Source organism: Artemia franciscana, chromosome 17 (assembly GCF_032884065.1).
Source record: "Artemia franciscana chromosome 17, ASM3288406v1, whole genome shotgun sequence".
NCBI lineage: Eukaryota > Metazoa > Arthropoda > Branchiopoda > Anostraca > Artemiidae > Artemia > Artemia franciscana.
Window position 1 is genome coordinate 43,697,298 of NC_088879.1, and position 20,734 is coordinate 43,718,031.

The following is a 20,734-nucleotide window of genomic DNA, read 5'->3' on the forward strand; positions in this document are numbered from 1 at the left end:
GAAAATGAGTGATTTATAGTTACCTCATTCACAGAAAATACATAATAATGCAGCTTGTATATTCAAAATAATGTAGCTTGTATATTCAGCACATATATTTTTCCTTGTACATAAGAAAATATCGATATACTAGTAAAAATTATATTGTTTCATAAAATTTTTATTGCTCCCTTAAAGGTGTTTAACGCTCTTATTGATTTTTATTTTTGTATAAGTTTTTTGGTATGTTTCTTAATTATTTAAATCTTAAATGATATCCGCATTTTTGTGATACGTAATTCTCTAGAATAACAATGCTTTTTCCATTTTGCTTTACTTTTGCTAAGATTAATTTTAGTATAATATGTTCGGGCAACATTACAAAATTAAAATTCAAATTTAGTTTTTATGGCACTTGGTATCTACCAAGTAACATATAGCGATCGCAAATTCTGTCGGTCTTTCGGTCTGTCTATCACTCTGTCCCGTTTTTGTTACTGTAGGTACTTCCAGGCAAGCTAGGACGATGAAAATTGGCAGGCGTATCAGGAACCAGACCAAATTAAATTAGAAATTGTTGATTTCCCGATTTAAACATCTTGGGGGGGGGCAGTTAAATAAAAAAATAGAAAAAATGAGGTATTTTTAACTTGCAAACGGGCGATAGGATCTTAATGAAATGTGATATTTAGAAGAATATCGTGTCTCAGAGCTCTTGTTTTAAATTCCGACCGGGTCCGTTGACATTTGGGGGAACTGGAGGGGGAACCTAAAATCTTAGAAAACGCTTAGAGTGGAGGGATTGAGGTGAAACTTGGTGGAAAAAATAAGCAGATTTCCTAGATACGTGATTGACATAACTGGAACAGATCCGCTCTATTTGGGGGAGTGGGGGGGGGGCTTAATTCTGAAAATTAGAAGAAATGATGTATTTTTAACTTACGAAGGAGTGATCGGATCTTCATGCGATTTCATATTTAGAAGGACCTCATAACTCAGATCTCTTATTTTAAATTCCGACTGGATCCAGAGTCTTTGGGGGAAAACTCTTAAAAACTCTTTGAAAACTCTTAAAGCGCAGAGATCAGGATGAAAATTGGCGGGAAGAGTGAAAACAAGTCCAAGATACGTGACTGACGTTACCGGACCAGTACGTTGACACTGGAGGAGTTGGGGGGCCTAAATTATTGGAAAACGCTTAGAGTAGATGGATGGGGATGAAACTTGGTGGGAAAAATAAGAAGAAGTCCTAGATACGTGATTGACATAACCGGAACGTATCTGCTCTATTTAGGGCAGTTTAGGGGGGGGGAGAGGGTTAATTCTGAAAAATTAGAAAAAATGAGGTATTTTTAACTTACGAAGGAGTGATTGGATCTTAATGAAATTTTATATTTAGAAGGACCTCGTAACTTAGATCTCTTATTTTAGATCCCGACTGGATTCAGCGTCATTTAGAAGGGGAGTGGGGAGTTGGGACCGGAAATCTTGGAAAACACTTAAAGCGGAGAGATCAGGACAGAACTTGATGGGAAGAATTAAAACATGTCCAAGATGCGTGACTGACGTAAACAGACCGGATCCACTCTTTTTGTTGGAGCTAGGGGGGGGGGAGTAATTTGAAAAAATTAGAAAAAATGAGGTAATTGTAACTTACGAACAGGCGATCAGATCTTAATGAAATTTGATATTTAGAAAGCTTTTGTGCTTTAAAGCTCATATTCTAAATCTTGACCAGATCTGGAGACATTTGGGGGAGTTGGAGGGGGAAACCGGAATTCTTGGAAAACGTGAAAATTGAGGTATCTTTGTCTTGCGAATGGGTGATCGGATCTTAATAAGGCTTGATATATGGAAGGATCTTATGTCTCGAATGTTAAATTTTTAATTTGAATTGAATCCGGGGACATAGGAGGTTAGAGGGGGAAACAGAAATCTTGGAAAACGCTTAGAGTAGAGAGATTGGGATGAAACTTGATGGGAAGATTAAGCACAAGTTATAGATACGTGATTGACATGATTGGAACGGATCTGTTCTCTTTAGAGGAGCTAGGAAGTGTTGATTTGGAAAAATTAGAAAAAATTCCGAATCTTAATGAAATTTGATATTTAGAAGGAACTCATGTCTTAGAGCTCTTATTTCAAATCCCAACTAGATATGTTGACATTTGGGGGAGTTGGAGGGGGAAACCGGAAATCTTAGAAAATGCTTAGAGTGGGGAAATCGGGATGAAACTTGATGAATAGAATCAGCTAATGTCGTAGATACGCGATTGACGTAAACGTACGGGATCCGCACTCTTTGGGGGAGTTAGGGGATGGGGTTCAGTGATTTGGTGAGTTTGTTTCTTCTGGACGTGATAGGACGATGTAAATTGGTAGGAGTGTCAGGGAATTGCACAAATTTACTTGATAAAGTCGTTTCCCCCGATTAGACCATCTGGGGGGCTGAAGGGAGGGGGAAAATTAGAAAAATGAGGTATTCATAACTTACGAGGGGGTGATCGGATCTTAATGAATTTTGATATTTAGAAGGACCTCGTGACTCAGAGCTCTCATTTTAAATCCTGACGGGATATAAGCCTCTGATTTTCATTTTAAATCAATCTATTGATTCTTATAATTTTGCTAGAGCTCATACCACATGAGCTCTTGGCTCGTCCGGCCTCGATACAAGTGCCATATGAGCTTTTAGCTCTTGTTTGTTATTCCGCCACCTAAATAATAAAATTAAGAATTACACTCAATATTGTTAGGATCAAAACTCAATTGTGTTTATTCTATTATAGTCAAGAGTTTATTGTAGTACATATTATTAATTTTATTATCATCATAGTAAGTTAGCAATTGAATCGTGGTTCTGTTAAACTGTAAGCATAATATATTTAAAAGATTTGGACAAAGAAACAAAATTTCGCCCTTAAATTGTCACTTTTAATTGATTTAGCTGACACAGTAAATCTCTTCCACTGTTTCTTTGTTTTTTTTTTCCTGAGGCATTATTAAGTCTCTTTTTTCCACTAACTTCCGGCTCAAGGTTATGATACTACTTGTTCTTTATTTTGTCATTTCATAAATGCACTTTATAGTCAAAAGTGAAATATCAAGGTCTTACTTGAGTTTTTTTTTTGCTGTTTCCGCTACTGTGAGTTGATTTTTATAAAATAGTCTTTATTTTGGTTTCTTAAAGAGGTTTTCTGTAAAATAGTTGATTTTATTTGATATCTTGAAGTGTTTCATTGATGCATTGGGATTGACGAGGCAGTACGGATTTGCTATTTTAATGGGTTTGGATTGGAGCATTTGATATTGAATTTGTTGTTGGGTTGTGCCAGGATGGCTTCATGTCGTTTTAGAAGGGCACGATTATATTTGTGGCTTCTTTGCCATACAGCCGTAATTTTTGTCAAATAAATTGGCTTACAAAAGTGCGATAGCAACGCACTTCGAACCCCCAAGACATTAAACCGGGCCATTTTGGCAGAAGATGAAAGAACTACCTCTTTGTTAAGATTGAATACATTTTTTGGTCTTCTTTAAATAGCTTTTCGAGATAATTCAGACCATTTAATGGCTGATTGTATTGCTTCCTCCAATTTTGAAACATGATCTTCTCAATGTTTTCTTTTTCTGCTTTCTTTTCAGGTGTTTTCATTTATTGTTGATTCTATTTGGTTTCTTGAAGTCTTTTATCGATTTATTGCGATTGACCAGGTAGTACGGATTTGGTATTCTAGTGAGTTTGGCTTGATAGAGTTCTTCAAGTGAAACTTTATATTTTTCAGGAATATTAGGGTTGGATTTGATTTAGAATTTTTGGCTCTGTTATGTCAGGATGGTTTTATGTCGTTTTCGTTTGGTGCGGATATTATTCCGGTTATATTCCTGCCTTCTGTTGCTTCCAACCGTAATGTGCACCATGTAAATCGGCTCATAATGGTGCGAAGGCACGGCACCTTGAATCCCCCCTGACACTAAACTGGGCTTTTTCGTCAGAAAATAAAAGAACTGCCACTTTTGTAACATCCAATACATGTTTGTTTGGTCCCTTTAATAGCTTTTCCAGATAATTTAGACCATTATATGGAGCTGATCGTATTGCTTCCTCCAATTTTGAAGGAAGCTCTTCCAATGTTCTCTTTTTCTACTTTCTTTTCAAGGTTTTCCATTTAGCGGTAGTTACAATGAGGATCCGGTTTATAAAAAATAAGGCAACAATCAATCATTATTTCTATTCAAGTCGCGCTTAATAGTAATATCTACAGGACCAGACCTGGTGTCAGGGGAGGAAAATGAGGGTAAGCTTAATTCTGGACAAGTTTGACTCGAGGCATTTTCTTGGAGGAAAAGAAGATAAAAGAGAGAAAATGACATAGGAGAGAATAAAAAGGGAAAGAGCGGCAACAAGGATGCTAAAAATAGTCCTTTATGACTATGGATTGTTCCAAGCATCTTATAAATGAAATAAAACAAGGCGGGATCTGTTCTCCGTAACTTGTGTAGATGTATCGTAAAAAATAGATAACTTAAGACTATTTTTGCAAAATTCATGACGGGCCTCAACCCGATTCTTAAATTTGTGCATTGAAAATAAGATCAAAGGCTTACGGTAAATTGGTGATTTTTTTTTAAAATTGGTCCCATAAGGTTTAGTACCAATGAAAATAGCCTAGACTAAAGTCTGTATCTGTTTGATAATCACCAGGGGTGTATCTGCGAGCTAATTTTTTTCCGGCACTTTGAAGAAAAAAAGAGAACAAGTTTGTAAAAGAAAATTTAAAAAATAGCACTGAAAAGGCGTTAATTACGACAAAGATGACACTACAAATCCATCGCAAACATCAAAAACAAGATGAACAACAAGGAATTCTTTTCGTAAGACAGTGGAATTATAATTTAATGTACATTTTGGCCTTATGTTCAAGGGCCGTCCTCAGCAAAACAAATATATAAAAGATAATAGACGTACAGCAACATACAATCAATAAATCTAAAATAAGAAGTATTTAAAACAGTCTTAATATCGTTACTTCAGAGAAGTTTAACCATCCCCAGTTGATCTTTTCTGAAGTATGGTTATTACAACTGTTCAAAATAATTTAGAATTCCACTGTCTTACGAAAAGAATTCCCTATTTTGCTTCTTGCTTTTGATGTTATCACTGAAAAGATTAAAAAAAAATACTTCAAATAAAGTTTTTGTATCTATGCTCAATTCCGAAAGGCAAAACTAAATTCGTAAAACAGAAACAGATTGATATGATGTGACTTGGTCTTAGGGTTAGTTACTAAGGGTTTGAAGATTCGACCCTGATTTTAATTTTTATTTATTTCAAGCCCTTAGATATAATATATATATATATATATATATATATATATATATATATATATATATATATATATATATATATATATATATATATATATATATATATATATATTTTTGATCTTGTAAAAGTTTAATGGAATATTTCTTAAATATTATATTCATAACTTGTTATTGCACTGCACGGTGCCTAATCATAAATAAAATGATGTTCCCATTTTTGTGATACATAGTTCTCTAGAATAATCATTCTTTTTACATTTTGCTTTTCTTTTGCTAAGATTAATTTTAATATAATTTTTTCCAGAACCATTACAATACTAAAAATTCAAATCTAGTGTCTTGTTATTCCGTCATCTAAATATTATAAATTAGAGATTATACTCAATATTGTTAGGACCAGATATCAATCATTTTATTCTATTATAGTCAAGAGTTCATTATAATTTTTTTTATTATTATTATCAAAGTTAATTAGCAATTGAATCAAAGTACTATTAAACCTTAAACATGATATATTTTATTTTTTTTGAAAAAAACAGCAAAATGTTGTACTTATATTGTCATTTTCAATTGGTTTAGCTGGAACAATAAATCACTTCTACTGTTTCTTCGTTTTGTTGAATTTTCACAATCTACTTTCAACAGATAGATATATTTGTCAATTAACCGTCTACTCAGTAGGGATGATAATTTAGTAGACAATTTTGAAACAAGCTCTTCTCAATATTCTCTTTTTATACTTTCTTTTCAAGGTTTTCATTTATCAGTAGTTGCAATCAACATACGGTTTCAAAAAAATAGAATTCACTGTAGTTCATTTTATTATCATAATTATCATAAAAGTAAGTTTGCAATTGAATCGAGGTTCTGTTAAACTTTAAACAATTTATTTAAGAAATTTGGACAAACAAACGAAATGTCGCACTTAAATTGTCACGCTTAATTGATTTAGCTGGGACAAAAAAATCACTTCGACTGATTCTTTTTGTTGTTGAATCTTCACAATCTACTTACCACAGATATATATATATATATATATATATATATATATATATATATATATATATATATATATATATATATATATATATATATATATATATATATATATATATATATATCATGAAAAGAGAAATCACCAATGCTACAGCACAAACACAAAAAAAAAAAAAAAAAAAAAAAAAAAAAAAAAAAAAAAAAAAAAAAAAAAAAAAAAAAAAAAAAAAAAAGGAGACAGAAGGAGAAAAGGAAGACTGTTTTCCTAAATTAGTGATTAATATAGACCAGCACTTGAATGAGGCCTTAACCCTACTCATCCATACAATCACATAGGTCAAACAGCATAGCCACACACAATCAACCATAAAGAATATATATATATATATATATATATATATATATATATATATATATATATATATATATATATATATATATATATATATATATATATATATATATATATATATATATATATATATATATATATATATGTGTGTGTGTACACTCACACACATATGTGTGTGTATACTCAACACAGATATTAATTTTCAGTGTTTTCCATCTTAAGTTGTGATTCTTTTAGAATCCTTGATCAAATTGTAAATTGTGGGTATTGATATAAGAAAATAGGTGATATAAAATAAAAAAAATATAAAAAGGAGAATATAAGACTTGATATAAGACAACTTGAATAATTGTCTTTATTTCTTTGAAGGGCATTATTAAGTCTCTTTTCCTTCAAGTTCTGGCTCAAGGCTATGATATTACTTGGTCCTTATTTTGTCATTGGATAAATGCACAATAGTCAAAAGTCAAATATCAAGGCCTTGCTTGAGTTTGTTTTCTTTTTACTTTGCCTTTCAGCTACTCATTTTCAAATAGAGTTCACTGAAAAGTTCATTCAGTTTCTTCATGTAACTTTCAGAAGTATAGCAGTTCAAAATAGGGATGAAACCTTATAATTGACAGTGAACAGATATAAAAAATTTTAACTGGATATTCCGAACACATATACATATGTTTACCATCAGCAGTAAAAGCGTTTTACTGCTGATGATGACCGCTATATATGTTAGAAATATCAAGTTAAAATTTTTGTACATCTGTTCACTGTCAATTGAAAGGTTTCATCTTTATTTTGAACTGTTATACTTTCTTCATGGAAAGGCAGTGTGGTTTTCGAAGTTATCTATGATGTAACTTTCCTTCTCTACCCTTGCCCAAAACTAAAACAAATTTCCAAAGAAGGTGACATGGGCTTTTGTGCCTTCTAATACCAAACGGAATGTTGAGTTTATAGTTGTTCTATAAACTCATTTCCGAATATGTACTATGTATTTTTGAGGTAATAGCTTAAATTTAGGTTTTCTCTTCTTAGACGACATTGCCGCTCGATGACGAACAAATAAATTTTATGATGTGGATAAATCCATCTATTTAGACTATGAAATAAAGAGGCATAAATCCAAATATTTTGATCACATATACAGCGATCGTCATCAGTAGAATTACTAAAATAATATAAGTGAAATTAGCATATTTATGAAAAAAAACTTTTTGGGTCATTTACAAAATAATGAACTTCAGGATTATTTATCTAATTATTTTCAGAGAAAGTTCACTGAAATGTTCATTGAATTCCTTGATGTAACTTTACTTTTTTAATCTTGCCTAAAACTAAAACAAATTTCCAAAGAAGGTGGCAAAGCCTTCCGTGTCTTCTAATTGCAAACGAAATGTCGAGTTTATACTTGTTTGTTTGGTTGGTCTCATTTCCTCATATATACGACGCATTTTGGACGTAACACCTTAAATTAGGCATTGTATTCTTAGGCTACATTCCTGTTGCATGACAAAAAAAAACTCATGGGGATAAATCAATGTATTTAGACATTGGAAAAAACAGGTACAGAAGTCTAGGTATTTCGATCACATATACAGCGATCGTCATCAGTAGAATTATTAAAACAATATAACTGAAATAAGCATATTTATACAAAACAACAAATAACTTTTGGGTCATTCACAAAATAATGAAATATCGGACTAGTCAATATATAATTTTAAAAGAGAGTTCACTGAAAAGATCATTCATAGTCTTGATGCCCGAAAATCTTGCCCGAAAGTAAAAGAAATTTCCAAAAAAAGGTGGCAAAGCCTTCTGTGTCTTCTAATTGCACACGAAATGTTATTTTTATAGTTGTTCCCATGGTTGGTCATACTTCCCAAAAATATGGCACGCATTTTCGACGTAAAACCTTAAATTTAGGTAATCTCTTCTTAGATCATATTGCCGTTCAATGACGGACAAATAAATTTTAAAACGGGGATAAATCCATTTATTTAGACTGTGAAAAAAAGGTAAAATAGTCCCGATATTTTGATCACATATACAGCTATCTTTATCAGTAGAATGAATAAAATAATATAACTGAAATTAACAGATTAATGCATAAAAAATAACTTTTTGGGTCATTTATAAAATCATGAACTTCCGGATTATTTAATAGACTATTTTCAGACAGAGTTCACTGAAAAGTTTCTTCAATTTCTTCATTTCAATCAATCAATCAATCAATTTATTCAAAAAGAAAACACATAACAACAATAATAATATAGATCCTAGAAGCGAACTTGTTAAGGACCAAAACAACAAAAAATTGTAAATGAAAAAGAGAGAGAAGAAAAAAAAAAGAAAAAAAAGAGAAAACAAGGGTAATTAAAGCAAATTGAACAAACATTTAGAGAAATATAATATCAAGATTTTAGTACATTATTATATAGCGTCCGAAAACTTGTGGATAGCTCGACACTGGAGGGTATTACATTCCATTGAATTATAGATTTATAAATTGGGGATCGCTGTGCGGAACTAGAGATACACCTGGGGACAATGAAGGAACGGTTGGATGAACGGAGACAGTGGCCTTCAGAATTATTACTATTAAAATAAGTTAATAAGTGGGGAGGAAGATTTTTATGGTAAGCGGAATATGCAAGGGATAGATTTAACTTTTTGATGATTTGTTCAAAAGGGATAATACCAAAATCGGAGTACAAGTCCTTGGTGGGATATAGTCGTGGCAACCGAAACACTGCTTTGACGGCACGGTTTTGAGCAGATTTTAATTTATTGGTAACTGAAGGATAAGTATTGCCCCATACCGATCCGCAGTATGAGATATATGGGTAAATAAAAGAATAATAAAGGGTGACAAGGATATCGAGAGGAAGAAAATAATTCACACGATTAATTATACTTACCTGTCGCAAAATTATGGCTCTAACATAGGACACATGTGTTGCAAATGATAGGCAGGAGTCTATGTGGACACCAAGAAACTTGGCAACTTCGACCTGCGGGAGGAGATTGGTAGAATATTTTAGGCCAAGTGCTGGCTGAACTTCATTTTTTTTGTAAGGGATTTGAAATAATACCACCTGACTTTTCTTGCTGTTAATGGTCATGCAGTTAACGAGACACCACTCCTGTACTCTATTCAGAAGGGTTTGAGTAGAGGTGACGACGGATGGTAAATTAGGACCGGTGATGAAAAAGTTGCTATCGTCAGCAAAAAGTAATGGGTGCACTGATGGGCCCAGGTCCGTAATCAAATCATTAATATAAAGGAGAAAAAGTATTGTACCAAGAACAGAGCCCTGTGGGACGCTCCTCCGGACAGGTAGGGGATGTGAAGTCACCCCGCCCAGTCTCACACTCTGTACTCTACCAGAGAGATAAGAGCCGAACCATGAGAAAGGAACTCCGCGAATCCCTAGGTTATTGAGTTTACTTAATAAAACACTGTGATCAACCATGTCAAAGGCCTTTGAAAAATCCAGAAATAAGCCCAATACAGTATTTTTAAGGTCAAGTTGGGAACGTATAAACTGTGTGGCGTCTATTAGTGCATGAGCAGTTGAAAATTTGGCACGGAAGCCATATTGATGAGGAGAAATCAACGAATCTGATGACTGATTCCCAAATACAAAGGGAGAAAGACGTCGGAATATAATTCTCTCGAGCACCTTAGATATAACTGGGAGAAGTGAGATTGGACGATAATTGCTTATCTCAGACGGATCGCCTTTTTTATGAATCGGGATAACAATTGCTGATTTAAATATTTCTGGGAAGACTCCATTGGTCATAGACAGGTTTGCTATGTGCACAATGGGTTCACAAATATAGGAAGATACGGTCCTAAGAAGCTTATTACTTATGCCAAAGAAGTCAGGTGTACTACTATTAGAGAGAGATACGATAACTTGAAGCACCTCTTTGCGATCAGTTGGAGAGAAAAACATGGATCTGGGATTCTTGCTAGGGTGTACTGACTGTGAGAAGGAACAGGAGTTAGCATTTGGAATATTAGTTAAATAATTATTAAAAGCATCCGGTACTAAAATTGGGTCAATTAATCTGCCACTGATGTCCCTAAGATTAATAGGAACAGATCTTGAATTCCTTTTTTTTGAAAGGATTTCATTTATTGTAGACCAAATTTTTTGCAAGTTCCCTTTGCAGTGAGAGATTTTTGAATAATAATAATTTTTCTTTGCTTCCCGGATGAGTTTGGTATATATGTTTTTGTATTTTTATAATTAGTCAGGTCAATAACGTTACTGGTTTTGCAAGCTAACTTATATAGGTCATTTTTTCGGTATGAAGAGATTATCAGGCTATTTGACATCCAGGGGCGTATATGGGTAGTTTTTCGGTTTGATTTACGAACTGGAAAGGTTGAACTAATAAGATCACTCAATCCCTGTGTGAAACTACTTGTGGCTGAATTAACATCCTGACAATCCAAAGTCTTGGACCAGTCGAAGGATTTCAAACAATCCGTGAACCGGTTCATATTCACAGTATTATATATTCTATTAGACGTAGGGGTATTAGTTCTACGGAGTTGAGTAGCTGATAGGGAGGGTAAGGAAAGATAGATTGGAAAGTGATCTGACAGGTCAGAAAATATTATTTTGGAGGACAGGTGGTTTCCCAGGGAAGTGGATAAAAAAATGTTATCAATTAAAGTAGCGGTAGACCTCGTAGGATCAACTCTAGTAGGAAAAAGGATTGTGGGAAGAAGACCACTTGAGGTAAATGTTTCAAAGAAGGTATCACTATCATTGTTATTGCTAACATTTAATAAATTACAATTAAAGTCCCCAAAAACTATTGCCTTCTTTTGTGGTAAATTAATAAAACTAGAAAAATCATCAAACTGATTACAAAAGAAAGGTGTCGGAAATGAGGGTGGTTTATAAAATAACGAAAAAATAAAAGAATTCTCGTCTACACTTATGTCGACGATTATTGAATAAATGCATCTATTATTTATAGGTTGCGAGAACAAGAATTCACAATTGAATAGTCTGGTGAATTTTAGACTTGATCGGATGTAAAGAGAAATGCCGCCAGAGGACTTGGTTAATTTTCTTTCAATATGAATAGCTTGAAAGCCAGTGAGGGAAAATTCATTAGTATCATCAATTTCTGAAAGCCACGTCTCCGTTATTCCAATTACGTCGAAAGGGCAGTAACCATTTGTTAAAATTAAATATTTAAAATTAGCCCACTTATCCCGTATGCTTCTGATATTAAAGCAAATTACATTAAGTTTGGTCTCTTCCATTAGCTTAGGTTTCACATTTTTCACAAAATCAAAAGTGTCGAGATATTTACAGTTAATTTGGTTTAAAGGGCTATCGGGGCTAGCTAAGGTGTTGGTGGACAGATTAGTTTGGTCATCGTAATAATTAAAAACAACATTATTGCACAGTGACAAATTATTAAGAAACGTAAAATCTTGTAAAGTACTTGTACTTGTGTTTGTTTGACTGTTCATTTCTTAAGCAGTAGTTTCTGTGCTTCTGGACATTTATACGAATAACAGGGGTGGTCGGAGGAGCCACAGAGAGCACATTTCATGACAAGTTGACACGGGTTTTCTTTGGAGTTCTGGTGGTCACCAGCACATTTAGAGCATCTCGGGGAAGCTTTACAGTTATTCGCAGTATGGCCGTAGCACTGGCATTTGTAGCACTGGGTAGGCAAAAACTTGTACTCAGTTATAGGTAGACGCTCGTAACCAATAACAAGAGGATTCTCAGTGGCATAGTTTAGGTGGTCACGTGACTCAAACTTTAATCGAAAAGACCTCGTACTTCCTAACTGAACAACTTCTATACAGTTATTAGCGAGATCACATAGGTCACTTTTAGATGTTCCGTCAGGCACCCGGCGTACTATACCGAAAAAGGCAGGACTCTTCACTTTAGCATTCATGGATTGGTCTACTTTGCTTAATGCATCTGCCAAAGTATTGGCGGCACCCTTGTCCGACAGAACTACTTGCCATGCATCCCTCCTAGGCCTCAAAACAACTATGCTTGAACTGACACCCCCACAAGCTTTATCCAGGAAATCTTTTCGAGCGTCAGGATTATTCAAGTTTTTTGGTGGATTTTTCACAATAACTGAATAGGACGGTTTTGCGGGTGGGGGAGGTTTCATATCAGGAATAGTTTGTACGACTGACCTTGCTTTATGGTGCTCAGCGAAGCTTTTAAATTCCATGTAGAGTTCATTAACCTTTCGAGTTAACGTAGCTGTTGTCTTCCCTGGCACACATGGGACCTGATCTGGCTCGAAAATCAGATACTGAGGTAGGCTGATCTTTTTCTCATCACAAAGATCAAAGGCTCGAACCATATCACTTACATTATCAGTCACTTTGGGGCGCTCAGTTACCCTAGTAATAGAGGCGTCAGCCCACAAAATCTTCTTTGCTTCAATTAACATATCTCCTTTGAAAAAATCGCAAGCAATTTTTACAATATTATCAGCTGAACAACCTGCATTTCTAGCCCGTGAAATGAAATTCAACACGGGATTCAAGACAAGTCTTTCACCTGGCATCATCCGGTGAAATGATCAAATTTCATCAAAATTCGTGGGCGGGGCCACAATAGTTGTCAGTAAAAGCAATAGCAAATCAGGTAGTAATACTCACAAGATATATATTCAGAAGTTGCGTACACAATTTTAATTATCCAAAATCCAATTATTCAAAGCAAATTGTTAACAGCACGTTACACAACTTAAATAGTTGCGTACACGATTTTAATTATCCAATTATCAAAAGCAAATTGTTCACAGCACTATATAGCATTGTACACAATTTCAATAGTTGCGCAATGAAATAAATATCCAAACAATAATCCTCTGTAAGTTAACCAACCAATATAAACTGGTTTTCATCCATATAGGTCAAAGACTGATTTAACTTTAGTTTTTTTAATCTTGACCGAAAGTAAACTAATTTCCAATGAAGGTGGCAAAGTTTTTTTGTGTCTTCAAATTGCGAACGAGACGTTGAGTTTATAGTTGTTCACTTGGTTGGTTTCATTTCCCCATATGATGAAAGAATTTATTTAGTAATTCGACTTACAAAAAGTATTTCACTTTCTATTCTAAAACTAAGCACTATGGACAAGAAAGAAAAGAAAAAGACTAACATGAAAGCAACATAATTCATTTACCACACATAGATATAAAATACACGAAACATATTAATGAGTTCAAATTTCCATGATTCTAAAAATCTAGGCGACCAATTTTGTTAATAAAATTCTTGAATAAACGACGTACATACTTCATATGCCACACCAAGTTTAGATCAAATAGGAAGCTTACGCTATAAAAAGTTAAATTTACTTGTAATGAAAATCTAGTTCGTATGTACAAGGGACAATCAAAAATGACATGATCCATAGTTTCATCTTTACCACAGACACATAAAGGGGAATCGATTTTCTTGATTTTATATAAAAATGAATTTAATCTAGAATGACATGTAATAACTTGTGTGAGCTTAAAAGATGGGGTTGTCTTTGCCGCTGCTTTAAAATCATTGACTGTTTTAAAAAAGTGTTTTGTCCACGGTTTGGCTGCGATTTGGAAGGCTGAAAACCATCGAGATAAAATTATATCATGTAATTTTTTCCTATAAAAGTTAGTAAATTGGTCACTTATATTTTCACAACTCGTAAATAATAATGATGCTTCTTCATCTATAAAAACACTATGCATATTTGACCTGAAACAAATGCCAGAATGCCAGTTTTCTTGACTAGGCCAATAATTTGGTCTACCTTTTTTAAAATATCTGCTCAAAGATACTTCAATTGCACGTTGATCGAGAGGAAGACATCCGGCGATATCTGTTTTCGCAGATCAGAAACCTTTTGAAACGGCAATCATTGACATTCTTTGTACGGATCTTAGTGCATTTTGAATAAATTGTTTCTTCACGACTACTGCCCATACAGGCGCAGCGTATAATATAGCGCTTTCAATGACACCTTTATATAAATTTCTTAAAGTCAGTGGTTTTAAACCCCATGTGGTTTTTGCCGCTGACATAAGTCGCAAGGAATACTGTTGAGCTGCATTAACTCTGGTAGTGACATGTTCACTCCACGACAGCTTTCGATCCAAAATAACACCGAGGTACCTGATTTTTTCTTTAATTTCTACACGGGTATTCATAAACATTAGCGTTATATCTGGTACTTTATGTTTTCTTGTGAACAACGGCGCTTCTGTTTTATTTTCATCAAACTTAAGCTTATTATTGCCTGCCCATTCACAAAACCTCATAAATACTCCATTTGCCATATGAATGAGTTTCTGGGGAGTATCTGCAGAAATTGTAGCACAAATGTCATCAGCATAGGCCTGTACTGCACAATGTCTTCCGAAATTGACACGCAGTAGGTCATCTATATTAATTAACCAAAGAAAAGGGGATGAAATATCTCTCTGAGGACAGGATTTTTCTAAAGACGGATTGAAAAAATCAGAACTATTACCATATATAGCCCACCTATCGCTCAAATAACTTTCAATAATCTTAATCAACGATAAATCGTAACCCTTATCAACCAATTTATACAAAATTCCGGGGTGCCACGCGTTATCAAAAGCACTTTTAATATCAAAAAATAAACTTAATGTGTAACGCTTTGATTTTTGATCATTTTCAACTATCGTTACCAGTTTATCTAAAGCGTCTATTGTTGATCTACTTTTAACAAATCCAAACTGTTCGTTTGATACCCATTCACTCTCAAGGTTTGTCTCAAAAACTCTATTCAATATTATTTTCTCAAAAATTTTTCCAAGGTGTGACAAAAGGCTAATAGGCCTATACGATGAAGATATACCATCATTTGATTTTCCTCTTTTTAAAAGAACGATTACATTCGCCTCCTTCCACGCTCTTGGAAAATACTTCAATGACAAACATGTATTATAGATTTTTAACAGCGTTGGAGATAATACTCCAAAATATTTCTGTATGACTAAACTTACAATTCCATCCGGGCCAGGAGCTTTTAATGGTTTTAAGGACTTTATTATATCCTCTAGTAAATCTAGCGCAATAGGTTCAGGAACTCCTTCACATGATTTTAATTTTTCTTTCCCTTTATTTCTTATATTTTTATGATAGAAACTCTCGCTTTGCAAAATCATCACTCGGAAACCACTTCTTTAACAGTTCTTCGCCAGCTTCAGCATACGAAGAGGTCTGAGACCCGTCACTTTTTGTATACGAATAGGTAATACAGGGGGAGGTTTTGAGCTACAGACTTTATGAATTGTATTCCAAGGGTCTACACTTGCCTGTTCAGCACAAAATCGTTTCCAATCATCAATTTTAGCTTTTCTGATTGCATTTCCATAATTTTTTTTTTTACATCTAACAATTTTGTTTCTAATTCGGGACTTCTAAATTTTTGTAAGCTCTATCTGCTCTACGAAAATTTCTACGGAGTTGGGTTAGGTCATAATTCCACCATCGTTTATAATTAGAAAATTTACAATAGCTCTTTTTGTGCGTTGAACTTTCAGTGCATTTTTGTATTAAATTTGTCAGGTTGGAAACTATAACATCTATACCTTCCCGTGAACAAACGGGTAAACTGTAAATACCATCTATATCATGTAATAATACTGCGCTAAAAATATTCCAATCAGTCTTTTTATAATTATAGCGAACAGGGCCTGAATTATGTAGAAACTCAGCTTCTCCAAAATCGAATGAGAACGTGATATAACTATGATCGGATAGTGAGGGGTAATCTAACACATTCCAATCACACAATTTTGACAATAGCCGAGATCCCAACACGGTGATATCTGGACTGGTACTACCAGTACGTCTATACGTAGCAACAGAAGGATTATTTATCACGACCAAATTATTACGAACTAAAAATTGTTCCATATCTCTACCCCTTTTATCGGCATTGTTAACTTCCGACCACAAGGGGCTGCGCGCATTGACGTCGGCACCAATTACTAAAGATGAACGGTTGTTCAACTTGTCAATTGATGAAACACTGTCACGGGGGGAGGCTCCTGACGGAGGACAATAGGCAGAACACACAGTTATTTTTTTTTGCTTCTAAAATATATCGTCGCAATAACACATTCATTTGAAGATAAATGGGCACAAATATCATATTTCAGATTTTTCTTAATTAATATAGCAGCACTAAAAAACTTTTTTTCTAAATCTATTTTATCCTAGCATATATAATTAACAGGCACAGAAATAATTTTGGACTGCTTATTGACATATGGTTTTTGGATGAGTACCACATCGGGGTCTAATTCATCCATGATATTATATAATTCTAAAAGTGCTGCATATGAATGTTGTAGATTTATCTGCAAGAACTTCAAACGGCCGGTTGTCGAAGACGAGTCTTCACTTTTTCGAAGCAACGTAATTACTTTGAAAAATTCTCCTCGACTTTCCAATTCAGCTATAATTGCGTTGCTATTTAAAAGACAGGTTCTTACTTGTTCAATATCTTTTGAACAAGAAAGATTTCTAACTATAATCCTTGGTCTTTTCTTTATTGGTTGCTTGGGGTTATATCTGGTTAGTTCCGATTTCTCCTCAAATACTTGAACTGTTTTTTTGCATCCTCTTGCGAGGATAATTCAAGGATTATTTTCCCATTCCTTCGAGGCATAGCATACAAAACAGAAAAGCTTTTTCCACTATCCTGGATCTTTTTCGCCAGGTCAGAAAAATTTTTTCTTACCTCACTTTTGCAATTTTTTCCACGATGGTTTTGAATCGTATTACATATCAGGGGCTCAAGAATAACCGAATGCTTCTCTGGACCTTTAACAGTGCTCGCATATGAAGTGATATGCGATCTTGGTGCAATGGGTGAAGAAAAAGGAAGGGGATTTGACTTGAGAAGTAGATTTTCTTTCTCTAGGCTTAAAATTTCAGAAAGTTTGTCATTATCTCTTTGCAGTAATGTTGCATTCTCTTCTATTAGTAAAGTGTAAAGTTCACCGATCCTATCACAGGCAATGGAAGCATTTCCTTTACCGCCACTGACTCTATGCTCTTTGATTACCTCTTTCAGAGTTGCGTTTGATTCGACTCGAAAAAGTTAACTTAAAAGTTGACTTTTTCCTCTGTTGCCGTTTTATTTAGCAAGAAGTCGACCTAGCAAGTCAACACAAAATTGCCAATCGAACGCTTCGCTGGAAAAAATTGTATTGCCCAGTTTACACGCATAGGATTTTATAAAATTCCTATAGCGAAATCCTTAAAGGTTCCAAGAAAAAGTGTTCACACGCCAAGAAGCGTCTATATGTATAGGATAAGCACGAAGTTAGTGCCGAAAATATATTTGATGTTGGAATATTTGAAAAGTTCAAACATGGATTCTGATTTGGAAGATTTGGCAATTGTAGGTGCTCTTTTAGATGAAAGACGACGCAATGCTGAACGTAGTAGAAGAATTAGGAAAAAAAGAGATGGTGGGTGCGTCCAGTATATGCTGTAAGGGGTTAACTCCATTATTTTTATAATTTTAGGCTATTAAGATGCTAAAAACACACAGCCTGTCATCAACATTTTGATGTAGGAGTACAGTGACAATATAGAAGGAAACTCATCCTAAGTCACAAAATAATATTAATGTACTGCTTTGCCCATTCAAAGGAAATACTATAATATTGTTAAAACAACTGTAAAAAATCATAAAATACATTGACTACTTTGTGTAGACTAAATAGTTTCTAAAGGTAGGCTACTTTACTTTGTCAACACCTCTCCGCTTAATGAGCTTAATCTATATATGTCTCATACATTTTGCTATTGTCCCTATTTTGTTCAAATAGATTTAATAGCTTTAATAGATTAAAGAAGGTACATAAAATGAGGAAATACAAAAATGTATAAAACATATACAATTTAGGCTATATATTTGCAAATGAAGGAGATAAGAGAACTAGAGTTAAAACTAGCTAATTTGTCTCTTAATTGATAACATTATTTAGCTAGGATATAATTTAATAGCCTACATAGTATGATGCCTTTTTTTGTACTTTCCTAAATAACAAATCAAAATGTGATTTCCTACAGAATCAATTTTAAAATCCTGAAACAAAATAAAAAAAAGTATTAAGGGATGTATTGATGTATATTTTCATCCTACCCAAGTTATGTTGTCATTTACAAATTCAGCAAATAACTTTTTAGAGGGAGGGTAAGTTTAAGTGAACAATTATTAGGAAAGTTTTGGTAGCCTTCACTCTAGTTTCTTTGCAGTAGCCTACAGGAAATAGTATATATATTGTTTTTTAATTTGTCATTAAATCAAGTCACAGCTTTTTTTGTGCTTTTATTTGAGTCAAGAGAAGTCTTGAACTTATTTGCCCTGGACTTTGCCAACCATTGGAATTACTCTGATTAGGATTAAATAAACTTTAGACTAAGTTTCAGCCTAGCCTGTGTAGACTTGAAGAACTTACTTGATCTTTTTTAATGTAGTATTATTCAGTAATAAGAATCAACTTTGGGTCAGAAGTAAGTAGACATAAAAAGAATAAATACTCACCAAATTAGTAAACAAAAACTTTTATATATTCTAACACTATATCTAACCCCATTATTCTAGGGTCAATTTGTCCTTGTAGCATTTAGCTCAGATGAAGCTAAATGCAAGAGTGTTACCAAGGATTGTTACATAAGACAGTTAACTTCCCTTAAATCACATCCAGGAATGATTTCATATTTTGCCATTACATAGACTCACTTGATTAAAATGACCAAATGCAAAGTAGAAGCTTCTTATACAATTAACCCAACTGTTCTGTCATATTTGATTGGTTAAACAAGAAGCCTCTTAGTCACATTTCTACAGCTTTGTGGATGGTTTCTTTTCTAATGTAGCCTTTAATACCTTAACGGACAGTACAGGGAAAATATCTTCTATAAGGTTGTTCCACCTGCATAAAATGCTACCCAATTTTCTTAATGAGAGATGCAATTAAGCTCTTTTTTTGCCTTTTTGAAAAGCAATTGGTATTTTTTATTAAATTTTGTGGAATAGATTTTGTTATAGTTTTTGGATTTTCTCTTGTCCTCTGTTTAAAAATAACCTCAAATAACTTTAGGCCAAATTTTATCAGCTTTTTTACTTTAATCTGAAAAATGACTAATAGAATTTTCTCACTATCTTAGAAAATCCATTTCTGCAACAAATATAGCTTTAAAAATTAATCTAAAGCCTTTATCTTATGCTGGAAAGGGTTTTTCAGACTCATAGACCCATCTGTACTATGTTCTTTGTTGTAAAATTACAAAGGATTTCTGAAAGATATGTTCTTTGAGGTTAAGGTAACACTTCCAAAATATTTTTGCTAGATTTTAAGGAAGTTCTTATTAGCTGATTATTATAGAATAAATGATAAAATTTGTATATAACAAAAACATGTCTGTATTTCTTGGAATTTGTCTTGTTCTGAAATTTTGTAAAACAAACTTTATATGTGGCTTTTTAGCTATAATATGAGTTATTATTTGTTACTTTACAGTTGAGAGACATACATGGGTTTTATGAAGCCCTCACTAAAGAAATGGAACAGATGGACTCTGAACTGTTCTTTCAAACATACAGGATGGACAAAGAAAAATTGGATTCAATTCTAACTTTGATCAAAGCTGATATTCAAAAACAGGATACAGTAATGAGGCCATCTATATTAGCCAAAGCCCGTCTAGCTGTTACACTTAGGTGAATATGTTTAGTATTTCATGTTTTTGGACCTGTACTTTGGCTCAATATAAAATTAATTTGTCTTAAATAAAGAGTAGCTTACATTTGTAACTTTTGCAATTACTATTTCTTTAGTTGATCAGAACACAGTTATAACACTCTATACAGAAATCAAACTTGAATAAGCATAAGAAACAAGAAAAAAAAAATTAAAATTTGAAATCACTTAAAGCACTATTCACAAAAAAGAGGCACAAGGCACAGCTTTGCTAATGCTGATTTATGCTCAGCATGGAGGTGAATACCATCTAAATGATGA

At 33.6% G+C, this 20,734-nt stretch overlaps 1 protein-coding gene across 10 annotated transcripts in view; it reads left to right on the plus strand.

Annotated features, from left to right (window-relative positions):
* The window catches only part of LOC136038279 (uncharacterized), a 187,791-nt gene that overhangs the window by 38,919 nt on the left and 128,138 nt on the right, over positions 1 to 20,734 (plus strand). For 3 of the 10 annotated variants that reach the window (XM_065721404.1, XM_065721403.1, XM_065721406.1), the window contains exons 1-2: positions 18,063 to 18,172; positions 20,234 to 20,433. In XM_065721404.1, the coding sequence (XP_065577476.1) occupies positions 18,119 to 18,172; positions 20,234 to 20,433 (254 nt within the window). In that variant the 5' untranslated portion in view covers positions 18,063 to 18,118. Of the gene's footprint in view, positions 1 to 17,668; positions 18,195 to 18,217; positions 18,440 to 20,233; positions 20,527 to 20,734 lie in introns of those variants that run through there. The other 7 variants (XR_010620166.1, XM_065721402.1, XM_065721405.1 and 4 more) reach the window with 7 other exon arrangements.